This window comes from Zingiber officinale, chromosome 1B (assembly GCF_018446385.1).
Source record: "Zingiber officinale cultivar Zhangliang chromosome 1B, Zo_v1.1, whole genome shotgun sequence".
In the NCBI taxonomy this organism is placed as follows: Eukaryota; Viridiplantae; Streptophyta; class Magnoliopsida; order Zingiberales; family Zingiberaceae; genus Zingiber; species Zingiber officinale.
In genome coordinates, this window is record NC_055986.1 from 157,236,948 (window position 1) to 157,260,151 (window position 23,204).

Sequence of the window (23,204 nt, forward strand, 5' to 3'; positions counted from 1 at the left end):
TCACTATGTGGATTCTAAAATGTTGCAATGCGCATGATTTAGATAAAATATCAAACTTTAAAAGCACAAAATGATAAAATGTGAAATAAAACTTTTAAAAGTAATTTATATCGCTACGTAATAAATCTCATTCCTTCCCGATTAAAGTTAAATATAAAAAAAATGAAAATATCAAAAGCATTTTGTCCTTAAGTCGCAATTTGGCATGGGGTGAGTTAGTCGGTCAATTCGTTTTCCAACAAAAGGTTAGGCTGTCGTTGTTTATTTGAGAGGGCAAATTGAAATATTTTGATCTGCATCAAGGGAAAGAAATAAAGTTCCAAAGTGGAGGTCGCTCACATCAAATTGCGACGTTGCAGTGCGACACTATGATTGTTTATCGACTCCGATCCTTCTTTCGGAATCGTGAGTTCAAAGCGTTTGACTCCGATCGTTTTTGTCCGACAAACAAGAGGCGTTTGATCCCAATTAAAGTTCACTAAAATATACATCCATCTTGTTTTGACTTAAGATAAACACTGCATAATTGAATCAGATGGCAATAGCATACACAGACAAGAGACGAGTAGAAAAAAAAAATCATCTGCTACTGAATTGTTTACCGTGAACTACGTATATGATCCTTTAAATTGATGTAGGACAGTAAACCTAATTTTAGGTTTTTCAAGTTTATCTGATGATGAGATAATCAAGTAGAATCTAAAATAAATTAAATTATTAAAATAATTGTTCACTTGCTTTTTTTATAAATTTAAAATTTTCTGATTATTTAAAATTTTTATATTTTAAAATTTATTTATTTAATTAGTAAATTTGATTTTAAAATTGTTATTTATTTATCATATTAATAAGAACTTTATTAATGAATATAATTCAGAAAATTTATTTTTTATATTATTTATAAACCATTCACTATCTTTGTTCATAAATAACTAGTTGAACTCGTGTGTTTAAGTTTATATCATGGGTAAAATTTATTTATTTAATTTAAGAAATTATTTTTTATATTAAATGAATATAAATAAACTCAGATCAAATTCGCTTATGAATATATTTAATTCATTTATGACTCTTAACTTGATTCTCCATTAATAATATAAGCACTGCCTGCTGGCTTTTAAGATGGCAAGAAATGACAACTTGACTAGTTAATTAGATTGATAAAGTGTAATGTTCATGAGTTGGCGCGTAATTGATATCTAATGTTTATTTTAATAAATGATATCTAATGTTTATTTTGATAAATTTTAGAATTGTAATTAATATCTAATGTTTATTTTAATAAATTTTAGAATTAATTCTCAACAGATATAAATAAACATTTTATCTCATCATAAAAAAAAATACTAGAATAAAATATCTCTCATAATTTACCTATTTATATCTTGTCATATGACCGATAATATTAAACCGTGGACTGCAGCAAATAAATCTACCATGCAAGACACCCAGGAATCCAGACAAATGACCTTTTTGATAGAGATTGGATCCAGTCAAAATACACGCCAAAAGAATAAATAAATATGAAAAAAAACAAATAATTTCGTTATTCTGCACAGAAAAATGCTGTCAAAGAACAATCCAGGGAAATATCAGAGCTAAAACAATTATTTAAAATAAAAAAAACAATAAGTTCAATGATGCATGTGTCTGCTGCATGAATAACTAGTCTTAAAAAGGACTTTCAGGGCATTCACTTCTTGAGAAAAAAGAAATACAATAATGCTGTTTATCCTAACAGATGAACATAAACTTCTGGGAAATTAAGCTTGATAATAGGAATCAATAACACTACAAAAAACAACTGACTTCAGGCAAGATTGATCTTGGATATTCCTCAATGCCTACCTATTGTCAGGGTAACATCTATTAAGAAGCTCAAGAAGAAGAGTGGCTGCTGAATCCTTCGCCTTCTTTACACTAGGCATGGGCTCACCAATGCACTCATCAGTCCAGCCTCGATCGGATGTATTGACACGAACAGCATAGACAAATCTTTTCGCATGAGCTGGACCACCTTCATTAACACAGTGGTACTGTGGCATAGGCCATTGCCGTCTTAAACAAATGTCATTAAGGGTTTGCCTGGTGAAAATCTGAACACCATTTTTTTTCTCTCCATTGTCCATATCTTTAGTCATTGCATTTTCCTCTTTCTCCTTCAGAACTACTAGTGCATTCCTTGCAGCTAACTTTTGTGCCATCTTCTTCTGTGGGTTTTGAGCTATTCCAATTTGAACCCCATCAATGAAAACTTCGACAGTAGCTATATTACCTGTGCGTGTCGCTTTGTATTCTAAACCTTCTGCCTGTTGTTGGCAGCGCTCCTGAAGTTCCCTTACAGGATGCATGGGAAGGGTTTCTGGTGTCACCATAGGATGCAACAAAGGTTGGAAGACCTATGATACCATGAAGCAGAAATCAATGAAAAGATCATTATGATAATAAAAATAACAGGAAATAATGTTAGTAAAGATGGCATCCATTGGGTTGAACATTATAGAAAAATGATTTTGTAAACCGATAAGAGATTACCTTCCAGACAATAAATGCATCACGTTCATTGTCAAGAAAAATTGCACCTGCAATAGACTCGACAATATCTCCAAGTACCTTGGGAGCCTTGCAATCTCCAAGCCCAAAATAGTTAAAACCTTCTTTTGACAACTCATCTTGAATATCTTTCACGAAGTCACGTATCTAGAAACAATTCACAATAAATTTACTATTTTAGTATGAAGACTCTCTACAAACTTATGCTTCAAAAGAATTGTTATTCAAATTGTAAAATGAAAAAAATAAAGAGAGCAAATAAAGAAACCTGTGCTTCCAGAGCACTTGAACCATGACGTAGATACGCGTGCAGCTTGTGCTTGACTGCTACACGTGCAAAGTTCTCATTATTCACAGCTGCAGCTCTCAAATCTGTCAAACGGCCAGGAGGCAAGTTGGTGTAGGTGAAAAATAGATGCTTTGTAATTAGATGATCTAGTACAGCATCACCAACAAATTCAAGTCGTTGATAACAAGAGACACCCGATGAGGGACGAGATGCATGTGTTATGGCTTCAACAAGCAAACCCCTATCCTTAAACTTCACATTAAGTGCACCTTCTATTGCTTCAAAATCAACACTCCTCATTATGCTTTCAGGGATATTGTAAGGCTTCGGGCAAGGAAAGTCCTTGGGATCTAAATCCACTTGAATACCAATCCATCTCATGAGATGATTTGCAGCATTTTCCCCACCTTCAACATAATACACACCAATCAATGCTTCAACAACATCAGCTAAAGTTTTACTAGAAAGAACCCTGTAGCAGCTTGAATCACTCTCCACTTCCCCATCTTCCCTCATATTTTCTATACAATCATCAGCATAGAAATCCTTTTGTGGCTCAGTCTCAGTAGCAGGACATTCCTCATCAAAAATGGAGTACTCTGTTTCCTTACTATCTTCATCAAAGACAGGGAGAACCCCAGGGGCAGCCCATCTAGATGGAGCAAACCGATCAGCCTGGATATACGATTGAAGTCCTTTATTTAATGCATACTGGTATAGAACCATGTTGCTAACCATTTGTTGCCTCATCCTTGTAAGTTGGCCCTCATGCTTCTGGGGGTACTTAAGGAAAAGAAAGATACTAACTACCCACTTTAGGTATGCATCACCAAGTAGCTCTGCTCGTTCATAGCAAAAGGTCTCCTGACATGAAGCAGCTGTCAAAGCTTCTAATATCTGTATAAGATATTGATCACATCAGCTGAGAGATGTAGCATGAGAAATTAATTAGAGTGAGCAAATGAAATGTACAAGTGAACTCAAAACAGTACCCTCATAGCAGGAACAGGATATCTGATCATATCCTTCAGCTGAACTGCCAGAAGCATACTCTCAATTCTCCTCATAATAGAGGGTAACCTCTGCGCTCCCCGAACAAGGGCACCAGGGAGTGGATGAATGAGACATAGCTCTGGAGGTAGATACACATAGTACGTTTTGTCTAAATTCTCTTCATTTTCAACTTCTGGTCACAACACAATTTTTTTCATAAGAAATAAAGAATAGCAAGTGTGATATGTAGGCAAAAGCAAATGAGTTATAGCAATACCCTCCGAATGTTCAAATCGAGGCGATAGAAGATTCTTGCAATAGGAGACTCCACGACCTCTTATAAGAGGTTGTTTCTTATGCCTCAAATCTACTCCATACCTGCAAATACAACAATCAAACTGCTTCAGAATGCAAGGAAACAAAATGTAAATTAATCACACTTAAAAATTTTGGTATAGAAAACCTATATAGCACTGAGACCACTAATTTGATTGAAGAGGAAATACTATGATATTTATCCATTGCTAGATAGATGTATACTCTCTTGATATGTATTTATCAAATACTATAATATTTGACTGATCTAGATATGTTATCTTAAAGACTAAAATATGATCAGAATCTTACTTCTGTCTGTAGTAGTCAGCATATGAGCTGTACTCCAGTGGACCAAGATAACCTTCCTTCCTAGGGAAAGAATTTTCGGCATTCATTTCATACCGAACAGAATCCACATAAAACCTTTTCCCTGAATGTGCAGCAGTTACAATCCTTCCAACTAGATCTTGTACATCAATGCAAGAATCTGCCAACTGAAGCTTTTCTTTGGAATGGTAAACATCTGTGGGTTCTATAGAGTCTCGACTTGGAAGCAATCCAGAAGCTTTCACAACATCAAACTGTGCAATAGCCCCTCTAATTCCATATGTTGGGTGAACTTTGTGGCCAAAAGCCATGCCATGGCGTAATTTCCCGAATCCGTACTCCCTCCTATCTCCACCCAAGGTTCTCTCATTAGTACCAAGATAAACATCAGGGCGTGCTCTCTGAAGAGGATTATTCCAGGAATTTGTCTCCACTATCTTCTCAACCAAACACCAGTCAATTCCTTCCAAAGGATTATGATATTTCTCAGCTATCAGGGGAACAAAGAGATATGCCTTTGCAGGATCCCATGGAGTAGTCGACGGATCAACATCAACATCGAGCACAATGCTCATAAGTCTAACATGAAAGCTCTTCAGTGCAGCCAGCTGGATACAGAAAAAGAAGATTAAGTAATAATAGTTCAGGCCAAATAGTGAGAATTAGTAGTTTAATTTTTTTAAAAAATAAATTTTATAGAAGTTTAATAATTTTTGTTGTTAGATCCTCTTATATTGAAGTTATTTAACATAATTTTTGAAACGGTAATTGTAGTGTAGGAAAATTTTAGTTCAAGTTTATTTTACTTTAGTTTCTTTCTTTGTTTGCCTGCGTTTTATCAGGTATAGGATTGCTTATTTGCTTAATATTTTTAAATTATTTTCAGTTTTATTAGGGTTGGAGCTTGATATTCGATTGTAGGTTCACTCTTCTATGTTCATCCTTGGAGATGTCATTATATCATGCCTGTGTTGGTGCAGTCCAGTAGAGCCTCAGCCAACCAGGTGCCTCGTCGGGTTAGGCACGACTTGACTCAAATCAGGTTGTGTTAGCACGACCACAACCCGATTTGAGTCAAGATCAAGCAGAGTCAAAGCCTTGGGCACCCTTTTTCTTTTAATATTTATGTTTTAAAATATATTTTTTAAAAAAATAAACAATTAATAAAAGTTTTCAAAAAAGTAAAATAAATATTAATATTATTAGAAATATTTAATATTAATAACTCACATTTATATATAGTTTATTTAGGTGGGCCGCATTCAGCCCACGGGTTAGGCTAAGCCTGATACTGTGTTGGGAGAGGCATGGCTCGTATACCTGACCCAACTTATGAGTTGTGTATATGTTGCTCGACCTGAACCTTTCGCTAGGCTCAAGTTTGATACAACCCAGCTTGTAGATGGCTGGGTTGTGTTTAGCATGACCCATAAAATGATAGGTCAAGTGGCCTAGCTCAGTTGGTACCTTTATTTCAACCTCTATCACTCATCTTCTCACCTCACCTCTATCCTACAGAAATCACGTGTACCACCATTTTGGAAACCATGTAATCTCCTCAACTACCTCCTCGCACGACTCTATCACCTTCTTTTGTCGAATCAACCTCACTTCCACCACCACCACCACCACCTCACCTATTGTCTTACATTCACATCTTTATTGCCACAATGCGAGATCGTCCTACCTATTACCTCATGCTACCAACCTAAGATCTCCAACTAGCCTAACGCCATACCCTTTGCCTCTCAACAGCTCCACCCCACTCCAATGGGGTTGGCTAACTCCTACAAGCAACACCTGTGGCTTATCATTCACACCTTTATTGCTTATCATTGTTGCACTTCCACCACTCTGGAGAATTGCAACTCATTGCATCTTCTTAAGCATTTTCGTAGCGATCACATTTCTGCCCTTTACCAGTGAGCTGACTTATCCTCATGCACAATGCGTATGACTTCACTAGCAGCAACAATGTAGGCAACTTCTGTCGGTGCCCACCACTAGCAGCAACAATCTAGCAAACCTTCTCTCTCTCAATCTCACTCCTACTCTCTCTATTCCTTGTGTCTCTATTTTTGTTGCGTGTGATCACCACTGCTTGCAAAAGTGAAGCGAGCTCTAATGTCAGTATTGTCCCGCGTGTCAATTAGCAAGTCAAATGGTAAATTCCACCTATGCCAGTACAACCCAGCACTTCAATTCCTGCTTTTTATCCTATAATTTGATTTATTTTCAATCTTATTTTGATTAAGGTCTTTAATAAAATTTCCTCTTCATGAGTTTAGATCTTCGTGTGAAATCGTCTATTCCTAAGATTATATATCCCTCAAACTGCAGTGGGTAATAGTTTTTCACCCAGCTTTACTTCGCTTTTGTATTACATCACAAATATTATTTAAATCAAATAAAAATTTGCATACCTGAGTTTCTACAAACTTTATGGTTCCCTGGAAGACGAGAGATGCCTTTGTTATCATTGTTCTTGCGACAAAGAGATCCATCATCATCGATAAAACCTGTAAGCACAACATGATTAAGAAGTAATTTCAACAAATCATATAAATGCTATGCTAAATTGGCTGAAGAATACCTCTGCATCCAGTTCACTTCCAAAAAGTATAGCAAAATTTGAAACTTGTGTAAGGAATGGGTCCTTTGTAGTTCCAATGTCATCACACTTCACAGCATACATATATAACTCATCCTCTGAATTGTTGCAACCCTCCTTCCCAGACAGTATCCATTCACCCTGTATTTACAAATTTCAACATGTTGAGTATATTCAACCAACATTTAGAAAGATAAACCACCAGAACAAATGAAAAGGCTATTCATCTATCATGCATATGGAACAACCATGATCAAGATTATCACAAAACTTTAAAATTAAGATATTGCACCAATATACTTGAGACTGATCAACCTGCTTAACCTTCCTATGGGTCTCAGACTCTCAGTTCTGCAATTATAATTCCTCAAGTATTTATATAGAAAAATAGCCATGTTAAACTTAAACTTTTGGATGTGTATATATATATATATATAACACTATTCTTAATTATTCTTAGTCAAGTATTAATATACCAAGACAATATTAATATGTTGAGTCTAGCATGTAAGTCAATTGATGACTTATTCTCACGAGTCATGGATATAAGATATCAACTTGACACATGAGTATATATTAGAGAATCTATATCGAATTGACCAATCATGAGAAGTTTCATGGATCGTTATATGAGTGTGATAAATATTCTCATAGTAACTATTAGTATAAATAGTCTTTAAACCGAAGTCACTACGGTTCCCTACGTAAAAAGTTATATACTTTGGCATCAACAAACATCACCTATAACAAGATGGTAAAATCGTTCACTGGTATGTAATGAGCTATGCAAAAGGATGTGAGTGATGTAAACGGGATTTGTCCCTTCCATATAACGGAAGAGATATCTCTAGGCACTTTGATTGAGTAGCACTACTGAAACGCATGGTCATACTCAAATAAATCAATATAAGATATTAAATTTATTTCGTTAAGTGAGTCTACTTAGAGTAGGGGTATAATCGAATCAAGTCGAGTCGAGCCCTTGAATGTTTGAGTTTGGCTCATTTATAATCGAACCAAGCTCGAGCTTTATTTAACGAATATATTCATGACTCACGAGTTTATTCGAGCTTAAACGAACTTAATAAATATAAATTATAAATTTAAAAATTCATTAAAATTAAAATATATATTTAGAGAAAATTATAATATTCTTATTAAAATTTATAATTTTATTCTAATAAATAAATTTAATATATTTGTCTATATGTTTCATAAGTAGAGTGTAAAATATATAAATTCAATATTAAAACTATTATTTTTTATTTAAAAGTTGATTCATGAACTTAACGAACATATTCACGAGCTAACGAGCCAAATATTGTGAAGCTTGAGCTTAGTTTGTTTATCTTAACGAGCCTCATTAAACGAGCTCAAACGAGTTTTTATTGAATCGAGCTTCGAATAGCCCATGAGCGGCTTGGTTCATTTACACCCCTAACTTAGAGGTAGAGAAACACATAGATTGATGAGAGGATGACACGATCTATGCCTCATGAATCAATCTAGATATCAAGGACAAGAGGAATGAGTTATACAAGATAATGGTCACAGACAGATTAGGTTGGATCTCGACATTCTCATCACTTGGGTAGCAATAATGCATTGCTAGATGTCACTCATTGTTTGTGTATCTAAAATAGTTTTAGAAACACTACCAACGTTACGAGAACCTAATGGGTCACACACAAAGAGCATGTCGATTTAGAGATAGGTTTATTTTATGGTTTCGAATCTTAAGATTAAACTGATAGGTTAATTCAATTAGATCTTAAAGGCTTATTGGTTTAATGAGTTAATCCAATATTCTTGTTCTTTCTTTTAAGCTCAACCCACCTAGAAAGCCCACTACAAGAAACCCTAATGGTTAGGTTTTCTTTTTCATATTCACCTTAAATAACCATCTTTTTAAAGAAGGCAAGAAGGTGAAGAGTAGATTCTTCTTTGATTGCCACCTTAAATAATCATCTCTTTATTGCCACCTTTAATAGTTATCTCTTTAAAGAGGACAAGAAGGTGAAGAGTTAGCTTCTTCTTAAATTGTCACCTTAAATAGTCATCTCTAGCAAAAAGTAAAAGGTGTGTGAGACTATCCAAATTTCTAAGTTCGAGGGACAAACGAAGAACGTGCTTGTGTGGATCTCTAGAGGCACAAACATTCTAATCACGCTCAGATCAGCCGGACTAGCAATCTTGTAAGGATTGTTCACGCATCAAAGATAATAATCCTATTCGCTAAAGTTGTTACAAGAGTAGTTCTGCATTCGCATAAATCTCTAAAGGGATCAATTTCCGCTGCATTTTAAAAAAAAATATTTTTTGCTATAGATCCCAACAGCATCAAGAGCGTTGGCTCTCTAATGGTATGGAAAGGAAAACAACTGGTTCCAAGCAAATTGCCTCGGCCTTGAGGAGCTCAGTCTATTTGTGTATTTCATTTATTAGTTTCGCAAGTTTATTTGTATAGTACAGAAGCTAAATTTGTTCATCTGCAGGAAATAGTTTCTAGAGAAATTTACATTTAAAGCACTCACCCGTAGAATAGTTGCCACACCTTCAGGATAGAACTCTCTGTGCCGTGCTGTCCCAGGAAGAGGATCGCCCTCATCAACCTGCTCTGCCTTTTCACCTTCTTCTCCACTTCCCTTATCTGGCAAAAGCATGTCGGTAAATGCTCCCATCTCATGTAATTTCTTACAAGCAGCTAAACAAACAGCCTGTATGTTACAAACTTTTTAGACTAGCAGAAAGAGGAAAATTTCATCTGAAAGACAAAAAGCTTCATGCAGTACCTGTTGGGCTATGCGAATAGAACAGCATAAAGGACCCTCTAACTGTTGAAATGGTGCATTGCAAGGAAGTTGAAGCTTACACGAGTATTCAGTCAACCCTCCTGGTCTCTCGTGCCGTTGAATAATAAATTCAGGCCGAAGTATTGAATATCTAGTTCATAGGGCACACATTAACAAGAGAAATTAAGAAGAAAGTAACTGAAAAACAGGTGGTTTCAGAATCTAAATATTAGACACCTGTCACTTGGTAATTGGGAACAATAGAAGTGTACGAGTCCAACTGCAGAGTTCAAGCTTACAATTGCACCAGTTGATTGAACTTGGTACACAGATCCTGATAATGTGTCTGCTGAAGATAATCTCTGAATATCCTTAAGATGACTAAGATCTGTTCGCTCTATAGCTTCTTTTCTTAGTGTCTCCTCACTATTACGAGCATTTCTTAAGAAAGTTTCATGTGACAGATTCCCTCTGGAATTGAAAATTAAGGCTTCATTATCAAGCAACCCTTCTTAAAATAACACTAAAGCAATTAGAACTTGGAACTGACCAACAAAAAGATACATATTATATACCTTTCAATCATCAAAATGTAGTCAGAGCCAGGCTTTCTAGCACGACCTCTTGATTGAATATAGGCCAAAACTGTTTTTGCAAGGTCAAAGCGAATAACAACATTGCATTGCCTAATGTCAAGTCCTTCTTCAGCAACACTTGTGGCAACCAATAAAGTAATCTGTAAATAATACACAGCCACAGTATTGGATATGAATTTGCAAATGAACATTCTAAACATATCAAGTTTAATCTAAGTTTTTGCTAATTTTGAGATTGAAACATCTACAAAGTTTAACATTGATCTAGATTTAACATTGAAGTTTCATGAAAGATCTCAACATTGCTAGATTTTATATTGGAGTTTCACAAACATTCAATTTCACGACTCAAGATTGTAGCATGGATTTATTATTTCCAAGTATTCTCCCAAACCTTGTTGAAACCATTGCATTTTAATTATATTCCACATAATTAACTACAATATATTGAAGATATCATACACGGCCATCGCGGAATTGAGCAATTGTGTCTTGCATTTGACTTGTACGCATTTCCTGATTGTTGTTATGTCCTATCAGACTTGCACATTTAATAAAACTTAATGATGGGAGTTCTGCAAAGACCTGCAAACATGTTTCAACTCTATATCAGCATTTTTTTAATAAATAATAGAATCCTTTTAAAATAAAAATAAATAAAAAGATACAAAAACCAAGATGGGAATAACCTTTGGAAGGACTAATGCCGCAACAACACGCTCAACAAAAATGATGGCATGAAAGTCCTCAGTGTGCTGATACTTGAGAAGTATTTTAATTAGTGCTTGCACCTTAGGAGTAACTTTCCCATCTGCCACAGCAGCACCTATTATGACATCTACATGTTCTCCACCAGAGACCGCTGAAAATGTATAGCAAATTACAGAGTGATGATACATGTAGCAAAAACAGCATTCAGTGCATATCAACTTGTATAAACTCAGATCTAACAAACTTGAAATTTAATAGGTTTAAAACCAAGACTAGGATGATCACTCAAAACAATGAGAAGGTACCAAAATCTCATAAAACATAAATTTTGGGAGGCATTAAGCATGCATCTTGGCTAGCTAATCACTCTGTATGTTGTAATGAAAATCTATTGCAGAAAAAGCAAGCCAAGAACACGAGGTCAATCAGATTTGGCTGAACAAAATAAAAGGTTCCAGTTGACCTAAGGGATGACTGATTGAACCCTTTGCCAACTTTCAAGAGACTACCTAAGTTTGACATGGCCCTCAAAAGATTCTTCCAATTCAATATGCAAGAACCTTGTGACTGATGATGTCAGCATTGATCCACTAGTTTATCATATCAAGCTAGCAAGCAAAGAAGGTTCAATGGAAAACATAAGGCATTGATCAGCAACGTGATTCCAACTATCAAATCACTATTAAAACCAATTAAACAACAATAGAAGACTAGTCAACGAGCAGAATATGTCATATCATGTTCATGACTTTTGTCATGTCAAGAAAAGCATAGCTAAGAGTGAGCCACATGAAAGCTCACCAAACACAATCATTATAATAATAGTTATAACACATTATATGATTAGAACACACAACAGAATTCAAGTTCCTACAATATTTCTAAATCTAATGCTTGTGGTTGTGCTAATTCATGTAGCATTCTCACTAGTGGTGATTGAGTGTTTGTCAACAAGATTCATTGGTTGACAAATGTATATGACCTAACAGTAGCAAATACCCCAAAAACAATTTGAGATGCCCATATGACTTGCTACTCATTTAGTTGAAGCTCCTACTGTAAGGTCTCACTAGTGTTGAATGGTAAAATTAGGAAGTTTTTGGGATAAGCCTATTAGGCTTTGAGGGAGCTTGTTTAGGATATCAATTAAGTTAGGAGTGAATAGATTCAATTAACCTAAGATGGAGATTTATTAACCTAAGTATATAAGTCTAAACTAAGTCCTATTCATTCCCTCATTATCTTCTCATCCCGATTCTTACCCCCCTCTCATCTCCTCCGCCTCAACCCAAGCCCTCAACCCGTGCCCTAAGCCCCGGCCAGCCGTCGCCGCCACGCCGGCGATCTCCTCGGTGAACATCACCACAAGTCGCAGATTTCCGCGACCACCTTTCACCACCGAGCATCATTCTGTGGGCTAGAGCTCCCAGCAGCGGCAAGAGGAAGGCAAGTAGATTCCTCTAGTAGGTATGGGATGAGTGCTTTCCCAGTAGGGTAGAAAGATGAACCAGATTCTGTCCCTGTTATGAAATCAAGGTTTTCTTACCCGGTTTCTTCTCTTTCTGCTGCGGATTTGGGAAGTTGTTATCCGGTTTTCAATTATTTCATTGCCGCCTTGTAATAGTTTTGTTTCATTGGAACGGATTGGGAGTTGTACATCGATGATGGTTTTATTTCCTTGCACTGTCTTCCTGAGGGTTCTTGTTTTGATTTCTGATCAGATTTGGAAGGTGGGGGTTCGGATTGGATGTGGTATTTGTTTTCCGCAAGTTAGTTGTGAATTGGGGGACAGAGCTAGGAGATTGTAATGCAGGATTTCTTGGGTTCATGCTCCTTGTGAGGGCTACAGATTTCTGGACAGAATGGAAGTGCTGATTGGTTGCGTTGTGTTTTTGCTTGCTCTTTGGGTTGGCTTCGGTTTTGTTGAGTAGATTGGAAGTGATGTTTTGGTTGTATGGTGTTTTGCTCCATGTGTGGGCTTCGGTTTGTGCAGAATGGAATTGTTGTTTGGGTTGTGTGTGTTTTTGCTCCTTGAGACGGTTTCAGATTGCAGGGCAAATTTGCTTTGTTTGATGTTGTGCTCTCTTTTCCATGAACTCAAACTTTTGGGTCAGAATTAGTAGAGTAGAAATTTGTGTGGATAAAGTAGTTGTTCTTTCAATATTCCTAAGATATCTAAATGGGAAGAACTATGCATGCTTTCTTGTATGGAATGGTATGATTGAGTATGTATCTCCTATAAGGATAACTAGAAGATTATGAGTGGTGACAGTACGGGATGGATGCCCCAGGATGAGCTCCGGGGAGGGTCCTTCCAAATATGACTGATGATGCAATGTACGATGGCTTCGGCTAGACGAATATAAGTTCTCCTAAGAGGTACCTCTCGGTGGTTCATGATTAGGGATCAAATAAATGTACTCTACTGACAGTCACCACATTTGCATCATGCTTATTTACACTAAGTTATGTTTACGTATTCTTTTATGAGTAAGTATGCCATGCTCAAAGTTCCCGAACTTTATTCTTACCAAATGAATGCCTAAATTTCCTCTTATGTATAGTTAAGTTCATCCTCCTTATTTCCTAATTTTTGCTACTCATGTCATTTACCTACTAGTGCAATACACTTGTTGGGTTCATGGACTCGTGAAATAAATGATTAGGTGAGGAAGATGTCACCAAGGATGTGATAGAGGACGTGGAGATGGAATAGCTGAGGAGATGAGATGGAATGCATAGCACACTATCCGGGGGTCCCCAAGAGCATGTTATTAAATTTTGTCCTTTGATTTGGTTATGTTGTTATGAGTTGGAGACTGTTGGTTTGCCTATTCTGGTAGGAGTCCATGAATTTTCCATTCGAAAGGTATATGTTGAGTTGAGGTTCATATGTGATGCAATTTTCTTTATGTCAAAAGTAATTGTAGTACTTTATGTTATGGAGTCTCAAGTAAGGAGTAATGTTGATTGACAAATGTATATGACCTAACAGTAGCAAATACCCCAAAAACAATTTGGGATGTGTTTTTTTCAACTTTTATTTGTTGTGATTTACATATTGGATCGAGCACAACTATTTGCTACATAACCCATATGACTTGGTACTCATTTAGTTGAAGCTCCTACAAAATTTTATTAGTCTGCTAATGACAAAGTCATGGCCAGTCTCAAGCCCGGATAAAGGAGGAGGGTTGTGTTAGGCTAGGCCAACGTTAAAACTATAGTAAATGTTCAATGAATGGATCCATTAAACTATTGTATTAATGCTAGGTTGTTCCCGGAAAAGAGGTCCAACTGTAACATCTCGGCAAGGACAGTTACATCTCTAGAACCCGGACGTAGTACTAAATATGCAAGATTTAGCGTTGCAGAGTCCGACTATAACATATCGGCAAGGACTGCTACGTCTCCATGAGAACTTGAGTGTAGTGTTAAATAGGCAATAGTTCTCACACCATAGGTTGGATAAGAACAAATATGATAGAAATACTAAGAGTCTAATATTTGAAACATGGAACATAGAAACCCTCATTGGTAAATCAATGGAAGTACTAGATACAATGATTAGGAGAAGAATTAGTATTTGTGTGTACAAGAGATAAAATGAGTAGTTAAGAAGTCAAAAATGATAGAGAACTCAGATTTTAAGTTACGGTACATAGGAAAGAGTAAAGTAAGAAATAAAGTTGGTATTATTGTAGATAGTTCATTAAAGGATGAATTTATTGGAATAATTAGAAAAGTGGATCAAATTATAGCCCTTAAGATAATAGTGACGAAAGAAACTATAAACATAATTAGCGTATATGCACCGCAAGTTAGGATTAGATGAAACTATCAAATCAAGGTTTTGGGATGACTTCAATAGAGTATTACAAAATATTCTGCCAAATGAAATGATTTTAATAGGAGGTGATCTAAATGGACATGTCGAAGTGAAAATGAAGAATATGAGAGGATATATAGGAGTTATGGATTTGGAACGAAAAATGAAGAAAGAAAAACTTTATTAGATTTTACGATAACATATGATCTTATATTAGCTAATACATTTTTTAAGAAAAAGAGAAGAATGCTTAGTCAGTTCAAAAATGGGAATAATAAATCGCAAATGACTTTCTTATGATTAGGAAGAAGGATAGAAAGATTTGTAAAGATTGCAAGGTCATCCTTAACTACTCAGCATAGGTTAGTAGTGATGGATATACGCCTCAAGCATAATATCAATAGAAAAAAAATATATACAACTCCTAGAATTAAGTAGTGAAAATCAAAGGATAGGATGCAAAATATATTTAAGGGGAAGGTAGAAGTACAAGTATTAAGTGAAATATATTACATTGGATAAAATTGTATCAAAGTTGAAAATAGTAGCTAAGAATGTATTCGTTGAGTTAAAAGGATATGCACTACTAAATAAGGAATCTTGGTGATGGAATGAGAAAGTACAAGAGAAAGTGAAGAAAAAATGAATAACTTATAAGGAATTATATATTTGTAAAAACGAGAAAAATTAAAATATATATATATACGATAGCCAAGAAAGAGGCTAAGAAAGTAGTGAACAAAGCAAAGAATGAACTTTTGAAAAATTATATTAAAAATTGGATACAAAAGAAAGAGAAAGAGATATTTATAGAATAGCTAAAGTGAAAAAAGGAAGACGAGATTTTATCCAAATAAAATGTTTTAAAGATGAATATAATAGAGTACTAGTAAGCGATGGAGAAATCAAAGAACGGTAGAAGAGATATTTTCATAAGTTTTAGGTGACCAATTTAACTTAGGTAATTTAGTAGGTCAAATGAGTATAAAAATTTAAATTTTTATCGTAAAATTCAAACTTTAGAAGTATAACATGATTTAAATGGGATACACAATGAAAAAATTATTAGACCAGATGATATTCCGATAGAGGTATGAAAGTGCTTAGGGAAATAAGGTATTAAATGACTTACAAAATTATTTAATATAATATTAAAAATGATAAAAAATGTATGATCAATAAATGGTAAGTGCTTTAGTTTCCTTATATAAGAACAAGGGAGACGTATAAAATTGTGCAAACTATAGAGGTATTAAACTAATGAATCATACCATGAAACTTTAGAAAAAAAGTAATAGAAAAATATTAAGGAAGAAGACGACTGAAAATTGATTTGGGTTCATGCCTAGAAAATCGACAATAGAAGTTATACATCTTCTTAGACAACTAATTGAAAAATATTGAGAGAAAAACAAGATCTACACATGGTATTATTGACTTAGAAAAAGTTGATAGAGTTCCAAGAGAAATTATATGAAGAATTCTAGAAAAGAGAGGTTTTAGCGTAACATATATTAAATTAATTAAGGATATGTACGAGGACGTAACGACCTGAGTAAAGACTTCAGGCGGAATAACTGAAGCATTTCCAATAAAGATAGAGTTACATTAAGGATTAGCACTAAGTCCCTATTATTTTACACTAATTTTAAACGAACTCACTACACAAATTCAAGACACAGTACCATAGTGTATGTTATTTGCAGATGATATTATTTATGGTAGATGAAACACATAAAGGAGTAAATGATAAACTAGAATCTTAGCGGAAAACATTAAAAAGGAAAGTTTTAGGCTTAGTAGAATAAAGACAAAATATATGAAATTTAAGTTTAGCAATATTCGACGTAATGATACAATTGCAAAGATAGGAGATAATGAGTTATCCAGAATCGAGAGCTTTAAATATTTAAAATTATTTTTGCAAAACGATTGAGGAATTGAGAGAGATGTCTTACATAGAATACAAGCAGGATGGTTGAAATGGAGGAGAGCGTCGAGTGTTTTATGTGATCGTAAAGTATCTTTAAAACTTAAAGGAAAGTTCTACAAAATCGTAGTTAGACATGCTATATTATATGAAGTTAAATATTAGACTATGACTCGAGCACATGAGCAAAAGATAGGAGTTACAGAGATGAGGATGTTAAGGTGGATGTGTGGACATACGAGAATAAACAGAATAAGAAATGAGAGCATTAGAGAGAAAGTCGAAGTTGCATCTATTGAAAGAAAACTCCGAGAGACAAATTTAAGATAGTATGGGCATGTACTTAGATGACCAATAAATGCTCCAGTTAGGGGATGTGAAACTATGATAAACACACATATCAAACGAGGAAGAGGAAGACCAAAAAAGACTTGGTTAGTAATAATAAAATAAGATAAAATTTATTTAAGTATAGATGATGATATAGTACGAAATAGAGCTTAATGACGTAAAAGGATCCATATAGTTGATTCCACCTAGTGGGATAAACCTTGATTGTTGTTGTTGTAATGACAAAGTGTGTGTAACTTATATTTTTATATCTAACATTATGAAAAAAAAAGTTATACACAAGATGTGTATTAAAGTCATCAGAGAAAAACTACCCACTAAAGGCACTAACTGACATTACATCAGCCAGTGAAATAACTTTAATGATTAATTAAACCTATTTTACATCACACTAGTTTTATTTGGGAAGCAAGACATTGGAATATTGGATATTTCTGTATTGGACTAGCAATTTGCTATCGGTCCAAAACTTGGCTGGAAATAACTACCTAAGCTGACCATGCACATAAGCACCTACATGATACCATTCTGGCTAAGGTTGTGCATGTATAACCTGAAATTTATAAATCAAACTAAACCAATCCGATTAAAACCAAAAATTCAATTTATCAACTTTATCAGTTTGGTTTCAATTTGCATACCGCGTAAATATTGGTTTTGGTTTGAACTTGCACAAACCATTAAAACTGAACTGTTAAGTCTTCAGAGATATATATAGAGAGAGAGAGAGAGAGAGCGCTTAAATTATAATTTTTTATTGATTTTTTTTTAATTTAACTATGGATGCAAAATAAAAAGCAGGACCCAGTGATATTCCGATAAAGGTATGCAAGTGTCTAAGAAAATAAGATATTGAATGACTTATAAAGTTATTCAATTTGATATTGAAAACGAAAAAAATATCTGATGAATGGAAGTACTCTAGTTCTTTTATATAAGAATAAATGAGACGTACAAAATTATCTAAACTATAGGAATATTAAACCAATGAATCATACCATAAAATTTTGGGAAAAAGTAATAGAAAAAAAAAACAAAGGAAAAAGACCACGATGACCAAAAATCAATTTGGACTTATATCTGAAAGGTCAACAATAGAAGTTATACATCTTCTTTGGTAGTTAATTGAAAAATATCGGGAGTAGGAACAAAACTTACATATGATATTTGTTGGTCTAGAAAAAATTTAAAATAGAGTTCAAAGAATCCATCTTTTTATACTAATGATAGACACATGCAAGATACAATACTATGATATTTGTTGTTTGCAGGTGATATTGGTTTAGTAGATGAAACCTGAAAAGGACAAAATGTTGAACTCGAATCATGGCAAAAAACGATAGAAGTGAAAGGTCTTAGGTTTAGTAGAATAAAGACAAAATATATGGAATTTAAGTTTAGTAATATTAGACGTAATGGTTAAGATAAGAGATGACGAGTTGTTTGTAACTAAGAGCTTTAAGTATTTATGATCATTTTACAAAAGCAGGAAGGGATTGAGAGAAATGTCAAGTAGAATGTTAAAAAGGAGGAGAGCATTAGGTGTTCTTTGCGATCATCAAGTACCTCTATGACTAAAAGGAAAGTTTTACAAAATAACGGTTAGACATGCTATATTATATGGAGCTAAATGTTGGATTATGACTCAAGCACATGAGTAGAAGATGAGAGTTGTAGAGATGAGAATGTTAAGATGGATGTATGGACATAAAAGAATGGACAAGATAATAAATGAAAATATTAGAGAGAAAGTTGGAATTGCATATATTGAGAAAAAACTCCAAGAGACGTGTTTAAGATGATACGGACATGTATGTAGATACCAATAGATGCTTCAATTAGGCAATGTGAAACTATGATAAATGTGCATATCAAAGTGGATGAGAAAGTTCAAAGAAAACTTGGTTAGCAACAATAAAAAAAATAAGATAATATAGTATGGGATAGAGCTCAATAGCGTAGAAGGATTCATATAGTCATCCCACCTAATGGGATAAGACTTAGTTATTGTTGTTGTATTTATTTTTAACTATAAGTTTCAAGCAGAATCAAACTAAAAGTTTTTCGTTTGGTTTTAAACTGACAAAAATAGTTCAGTTTTGGTTTGGATTTTTCAAACTGAAATCCTTTGTTTGGTTTCAATTTTCTTCACCACCCGATAAACCAAAACATGTCCATCCTTAATTCTAGCAAAGCATTGAATAGATCACTGATCGGTATCTTAAATGAAGGCTATAGGAGTGGCATTATTCGTCATAAATTACAATAAACTATTCTGTTCTAGACTTCTAGTGAATAATCAACAAGTTCAAACTGCTGCAGTAATAAATAACCAACTATTTGATCTAACAAATTTAGTGAACAGCGGGTATTTTCCCATATTGAAACTACCTCCAAAAAGCTAAATATTAAATACAATTATAAGTGGTTATATGAGTTTTTATTTCTTGGCTGTAAATCTTAAAGTGTTGAAGAGATAGAAAAGTTTTCTTGAAGAGTTTGGTTGTAATAAGAGCAGGCATACTATGCATACTTTCATATAGATATAGTAATATACGTTCACTTGCACTTGTGCAAAAATTATATTGCAAAATAAGGCAAATCCTAAACAAATATCAAACTTTTTAAAAAGTTCCAACCATAGTTATAAAAGTCTTAAAATTCACAATTTGAATTGCACAATTCTATTTGATCCACACCCAAATCAGTTTGAACAATATGAGTGAATTGTTTGGGTCAAGAATCAGTGTGACCCAATATGATTTGAACTAATTCAGTACCAATCAATCAATTTTCAATTCTAAACTTAGCCATTAATTAAGTGTAATTTGACAAATAAATAGCTCTATATAATTAATTTAGGTTAAAGAATCTTCATTCCTTATTCTATTTGTGATTCATCTTCAACCCTTCACATGTCAATATCATCTTCAACTCTTTAAATACCAAAGGTTGCTAACTTCGTCGGTGACTCATTGTCAATAACACTTCGGTCATCAAAGGATAACTTCCAAGTGGATATCTGTCAACTCTCTCATTAGATATCTCACAATCAGGATCAAGTTCGTTTGAAGCTTCAGTGGCTTCTTCCGCATGTGTCTTCAATCAAAGGACAAATTTTAATGCTGATTTTTGCAACCAATTATTGACTAGAGGATGATGATGTCCATGATTGTATTTCTTATGCATCCTAACAAATACAACCCTCATATAGTCATCTTCTACAACCATCATCTACATCTATACTCCTTGAGAACATTCATCCTGTATTGTCCTAACTTCAACCAAAGACATCAATGTCTCTCGACCCCCTAATCCTCAACAAGCAACAGCGAACCTATTGACCAAGACATTAGAGACTTCATCTTTTATAAGAAATTATCGAGGAAGAAAGTGAAGAGGAAAAAAGAAAAGGTCGAGATAGTTATGCCAGACCAAGATAATAAGGATAATGACATTTAAAGTAGAGAGGATATGGCGTGATTGTGATATATCTCTCTTAGAGTTATCTATATGTGTGTGTATGCTCATACAAAAAATAGATAAAACATTTAAGGACATTTTGGGGATATTAATCTAATAATATAGCCGTTAGTCTCTTTTGTTACATAATTCATTTTAATTATTGGTGACAATATACTTTATTAATCATAATGGATATTCTTGTAAATTTTAGTTAGTTTTCCTACTTATTTATCTGTTTAGCGTCAACCTTATGATTCACGATAATACATGATTTGTAAAATCACCAAAAGAATTCACGATTTCAACCTCAATCAGACAACCTTGCTGCTACAAATTTAACTATTAAGAACACTGACCATGACTGTTAGGTAGTTCGCCCTCCTCAATTTCATCAGCCTTTTGAGCATCAGAGAGATGCATATCAGCATCCTTTACACCATTCCCATTGGCAGCACCTTCGGAAAGCTGGCATTGCAGCAACGCAACAACTTTCTTCAGGTATGATTCTTGAAATTTAACATCAAGCTGGTAATTAGCCCTTTCATCATTCTGCAAAACTGTCAAGAAGGAAACTGCAACCTGAAAAAATGTACCGTCATATGTCACTGTCACAAAAGAAAATATGAAGCAATAATGATTAGAGACCTACCTTGTAAGCACACCACTGCCCAAGCTCACCTAAAGCATAATTAATAGCCCGCAACTTCTGTATCAAATTAGCAGCACCATCACTTTCTGTCCTCTCAGAAACACCATACACCAATCGCAGTTCATCTTTGGAACCAGCATCTCTGGCTCCCATAAACTGCCACTTACTTTTTCTAGAACTTGAATGAGCAGTTTGTTCGACTTCAACTTCCATTTGTTTTATTTTCTCATGAAGGGACCATAAGACAGCTGCTTTATCATATTGCACAACAATTTCCAAGGGCATTGGGACATGTTTCTCCAGCTCTCTCCGATCCTTCACTGTACACACAATAGAATCTAGTTTCGTTTCAAGATTCCTAATCTTGATTGCACAGTCTTCCTGACTAGAAACTCCTGTAGACAATGGGTAATAAGATTTACTGCTACTCTGAAGATGGAACTTCCAGATGAAATATTATGATTAAAAAAAAGTATAAAACTGTGTACATAATCAAGCTGGGAAGACTATTAAAAAAAAATCATACCCTTCAAGTTGACAGGAGAAGCTGTCATACCAAAGACAGCTGGTCGATTATCTTTTGAAGTTGTATGATAGAACTCAGACATCACCAAAGAATACGGATGCTTTTTCACAGCATGATGGCATTCGTCCAAAATTAAAAGATTAATTGATTCCATTTTTAGTATACTGTGCCTGAGAATGTTCAACAAGATTTGAGCTGTCATAACTAGAACCTGCAATGAAACACTCTCTTTAAATACAACTAGAGTGCGCTATCAAAGCTCTAATAACAATTTTTCACTTCCGACTTTGCTATCTACAACCATTACAACATCAGATTCCAAAATGCTGCAATAAATTTTATACAATCATCAAGTTGAAACATTGAGGAATGCCACCATAAGGTGTTGAAAACTTTTAACAGCAGACTTTAAAGCATACATGAGAGACTAAGAAAACCAAATGCATGAACCTACAAAAAGAATTTTTCTCTAAAAAGCAAAGATTTTTCAAAGAGGAAGTTTATTATCATAGTTTTAAAACTTCACCTAATTGTTAGGCGACCCTTTTAGAAGGGGGCTCAAGCCGATCACCTAGACGGCCCAAGCAATCCACGAAAGCCTAAGAAAAAATATTTTTCTAATAAAATACTAATTTAATGATTATAAAGTACTCATAATTCTCCCCATTACCCCATCCCAAAAGACTTTGTTCAGCTGAGCCTCCCACCTAATACTTATCTTCCCTAAGTATGTTTTCCCAATTCTCTTACATCTTTTCAAATTTATTATTAAATTTTTCAATATTTGATCACAATACACTTAGAATTTTTTTTTGTCATTACTTTTTAGTTAAAATATGAATATGAAACAGTTAGTTGTTGTTATGTATCTAGTGTATACTAATATCAATTATGACTTATTTATTTGTGATTAATTATGACATATTTCTTTGTGAGTGTAAATTTGTTTACAATTGTTCTATATATAATATATATAGAGACACACACAAAAGAAGTATTAAAAAGCGGCTCCAAGATGCCTGGCGCCTGAGTAGGCATTAAAATATTATTACAAAGGGACTTAAGCAGTTGGCATTAAAATATTATTAAAATAAGATCATACAATCAAATCTAAAATCATAAAAGTTAAAGAGTTTTAAATGGATTCACAACAATAGACTAAAAATTTTATTACTTAAGAGGATAAAAAAAGGATGCACAAAGTTCCCGCTAATACGAGTCCCAGGCTAAGAATTCTAAAAAAAAACAGAAAATAATCACAAAT

At 34.3% G+C, this 23,204-nt stretch overlaps 1 protein-coding gene across 4 annotated transcripts in view; it reads right to left on the reverse strand.

Annotated features, from left to right (window-relative positions):
- Positions 1-1,590: 1,590 nt before the first annotated feature.
- Positions 1,591-23,204, reverse strand: part of LOC121985993 (endoribonuclease Dicer homolog 1-like) — a 28,375-nt gene continuing 6,761 nt past the window's right edge. For 2 of the 4 annotated variants that reach the window (XM_042539748.1, XM_042539764.1), the window contains 17 exons: positions 21,941-22,151; positions 21,415-21,809; positions 21,122-21,344; positions 11,169-11,341; positions 10,942-11,064; positions 10,459-10,619; positions 10,121-10,354; positions 9,884-10,034; positions 9,626-9,808; positions 7,074-7,232; positions 6,904-6,999; positions 4,463-5,088; positions 4,113-4,213; positions 3,835-4,028; positions 2,822-3,739; positions 2,536-2,700; positions 1,591-2,399 (listed from right to left, as the gene is read on the reverse strand). In XM_042539748.1, coding sequence (XP_042395682.1) covers positions 1,845-2,399; positions 2,536-2,700; positions 2,822-3,739; positions 3,835-4,028; positions 4,113-4,213; positions 4,463-5,088; positions 6,904-6,999; positions 7,074-7,232; positions 9,626-9,808; positions 9,884-10,034; positions 10,121-10,354; positions 10,459-10,619; positions 10,942-11,064; positions 11,169-11,341; positions 21,122-21,344; positions 21,415-21,809; positions 21,941-22,151 — 4,668 coding nt within the window. In that variant the 3' untranslated portion in view covers positions 1,591-1,844. The remainder of the gene's footprint in view (positions 2,400-2,535; positions 2,701-2,821; positions 3,740-3,834; positions 4,029-4,112; positions 4,214-4,462; positions 5,089-6,903; positions 7,000-7,073; positions 7,233-9,625; positions 9,809-9,883; positions 10,035-10,120; positions 10,355-10,458; positions 10,620-10,941; positions 11,065-11,168; positions 11,342-21,121; positions 21,345-21,414; positions 21,810-21,940; positions 22,152-23,204) is intronic. The other 2 variants (XM_042539756.1, XM_042539772.1) reach the window with 2 other exon arrangements.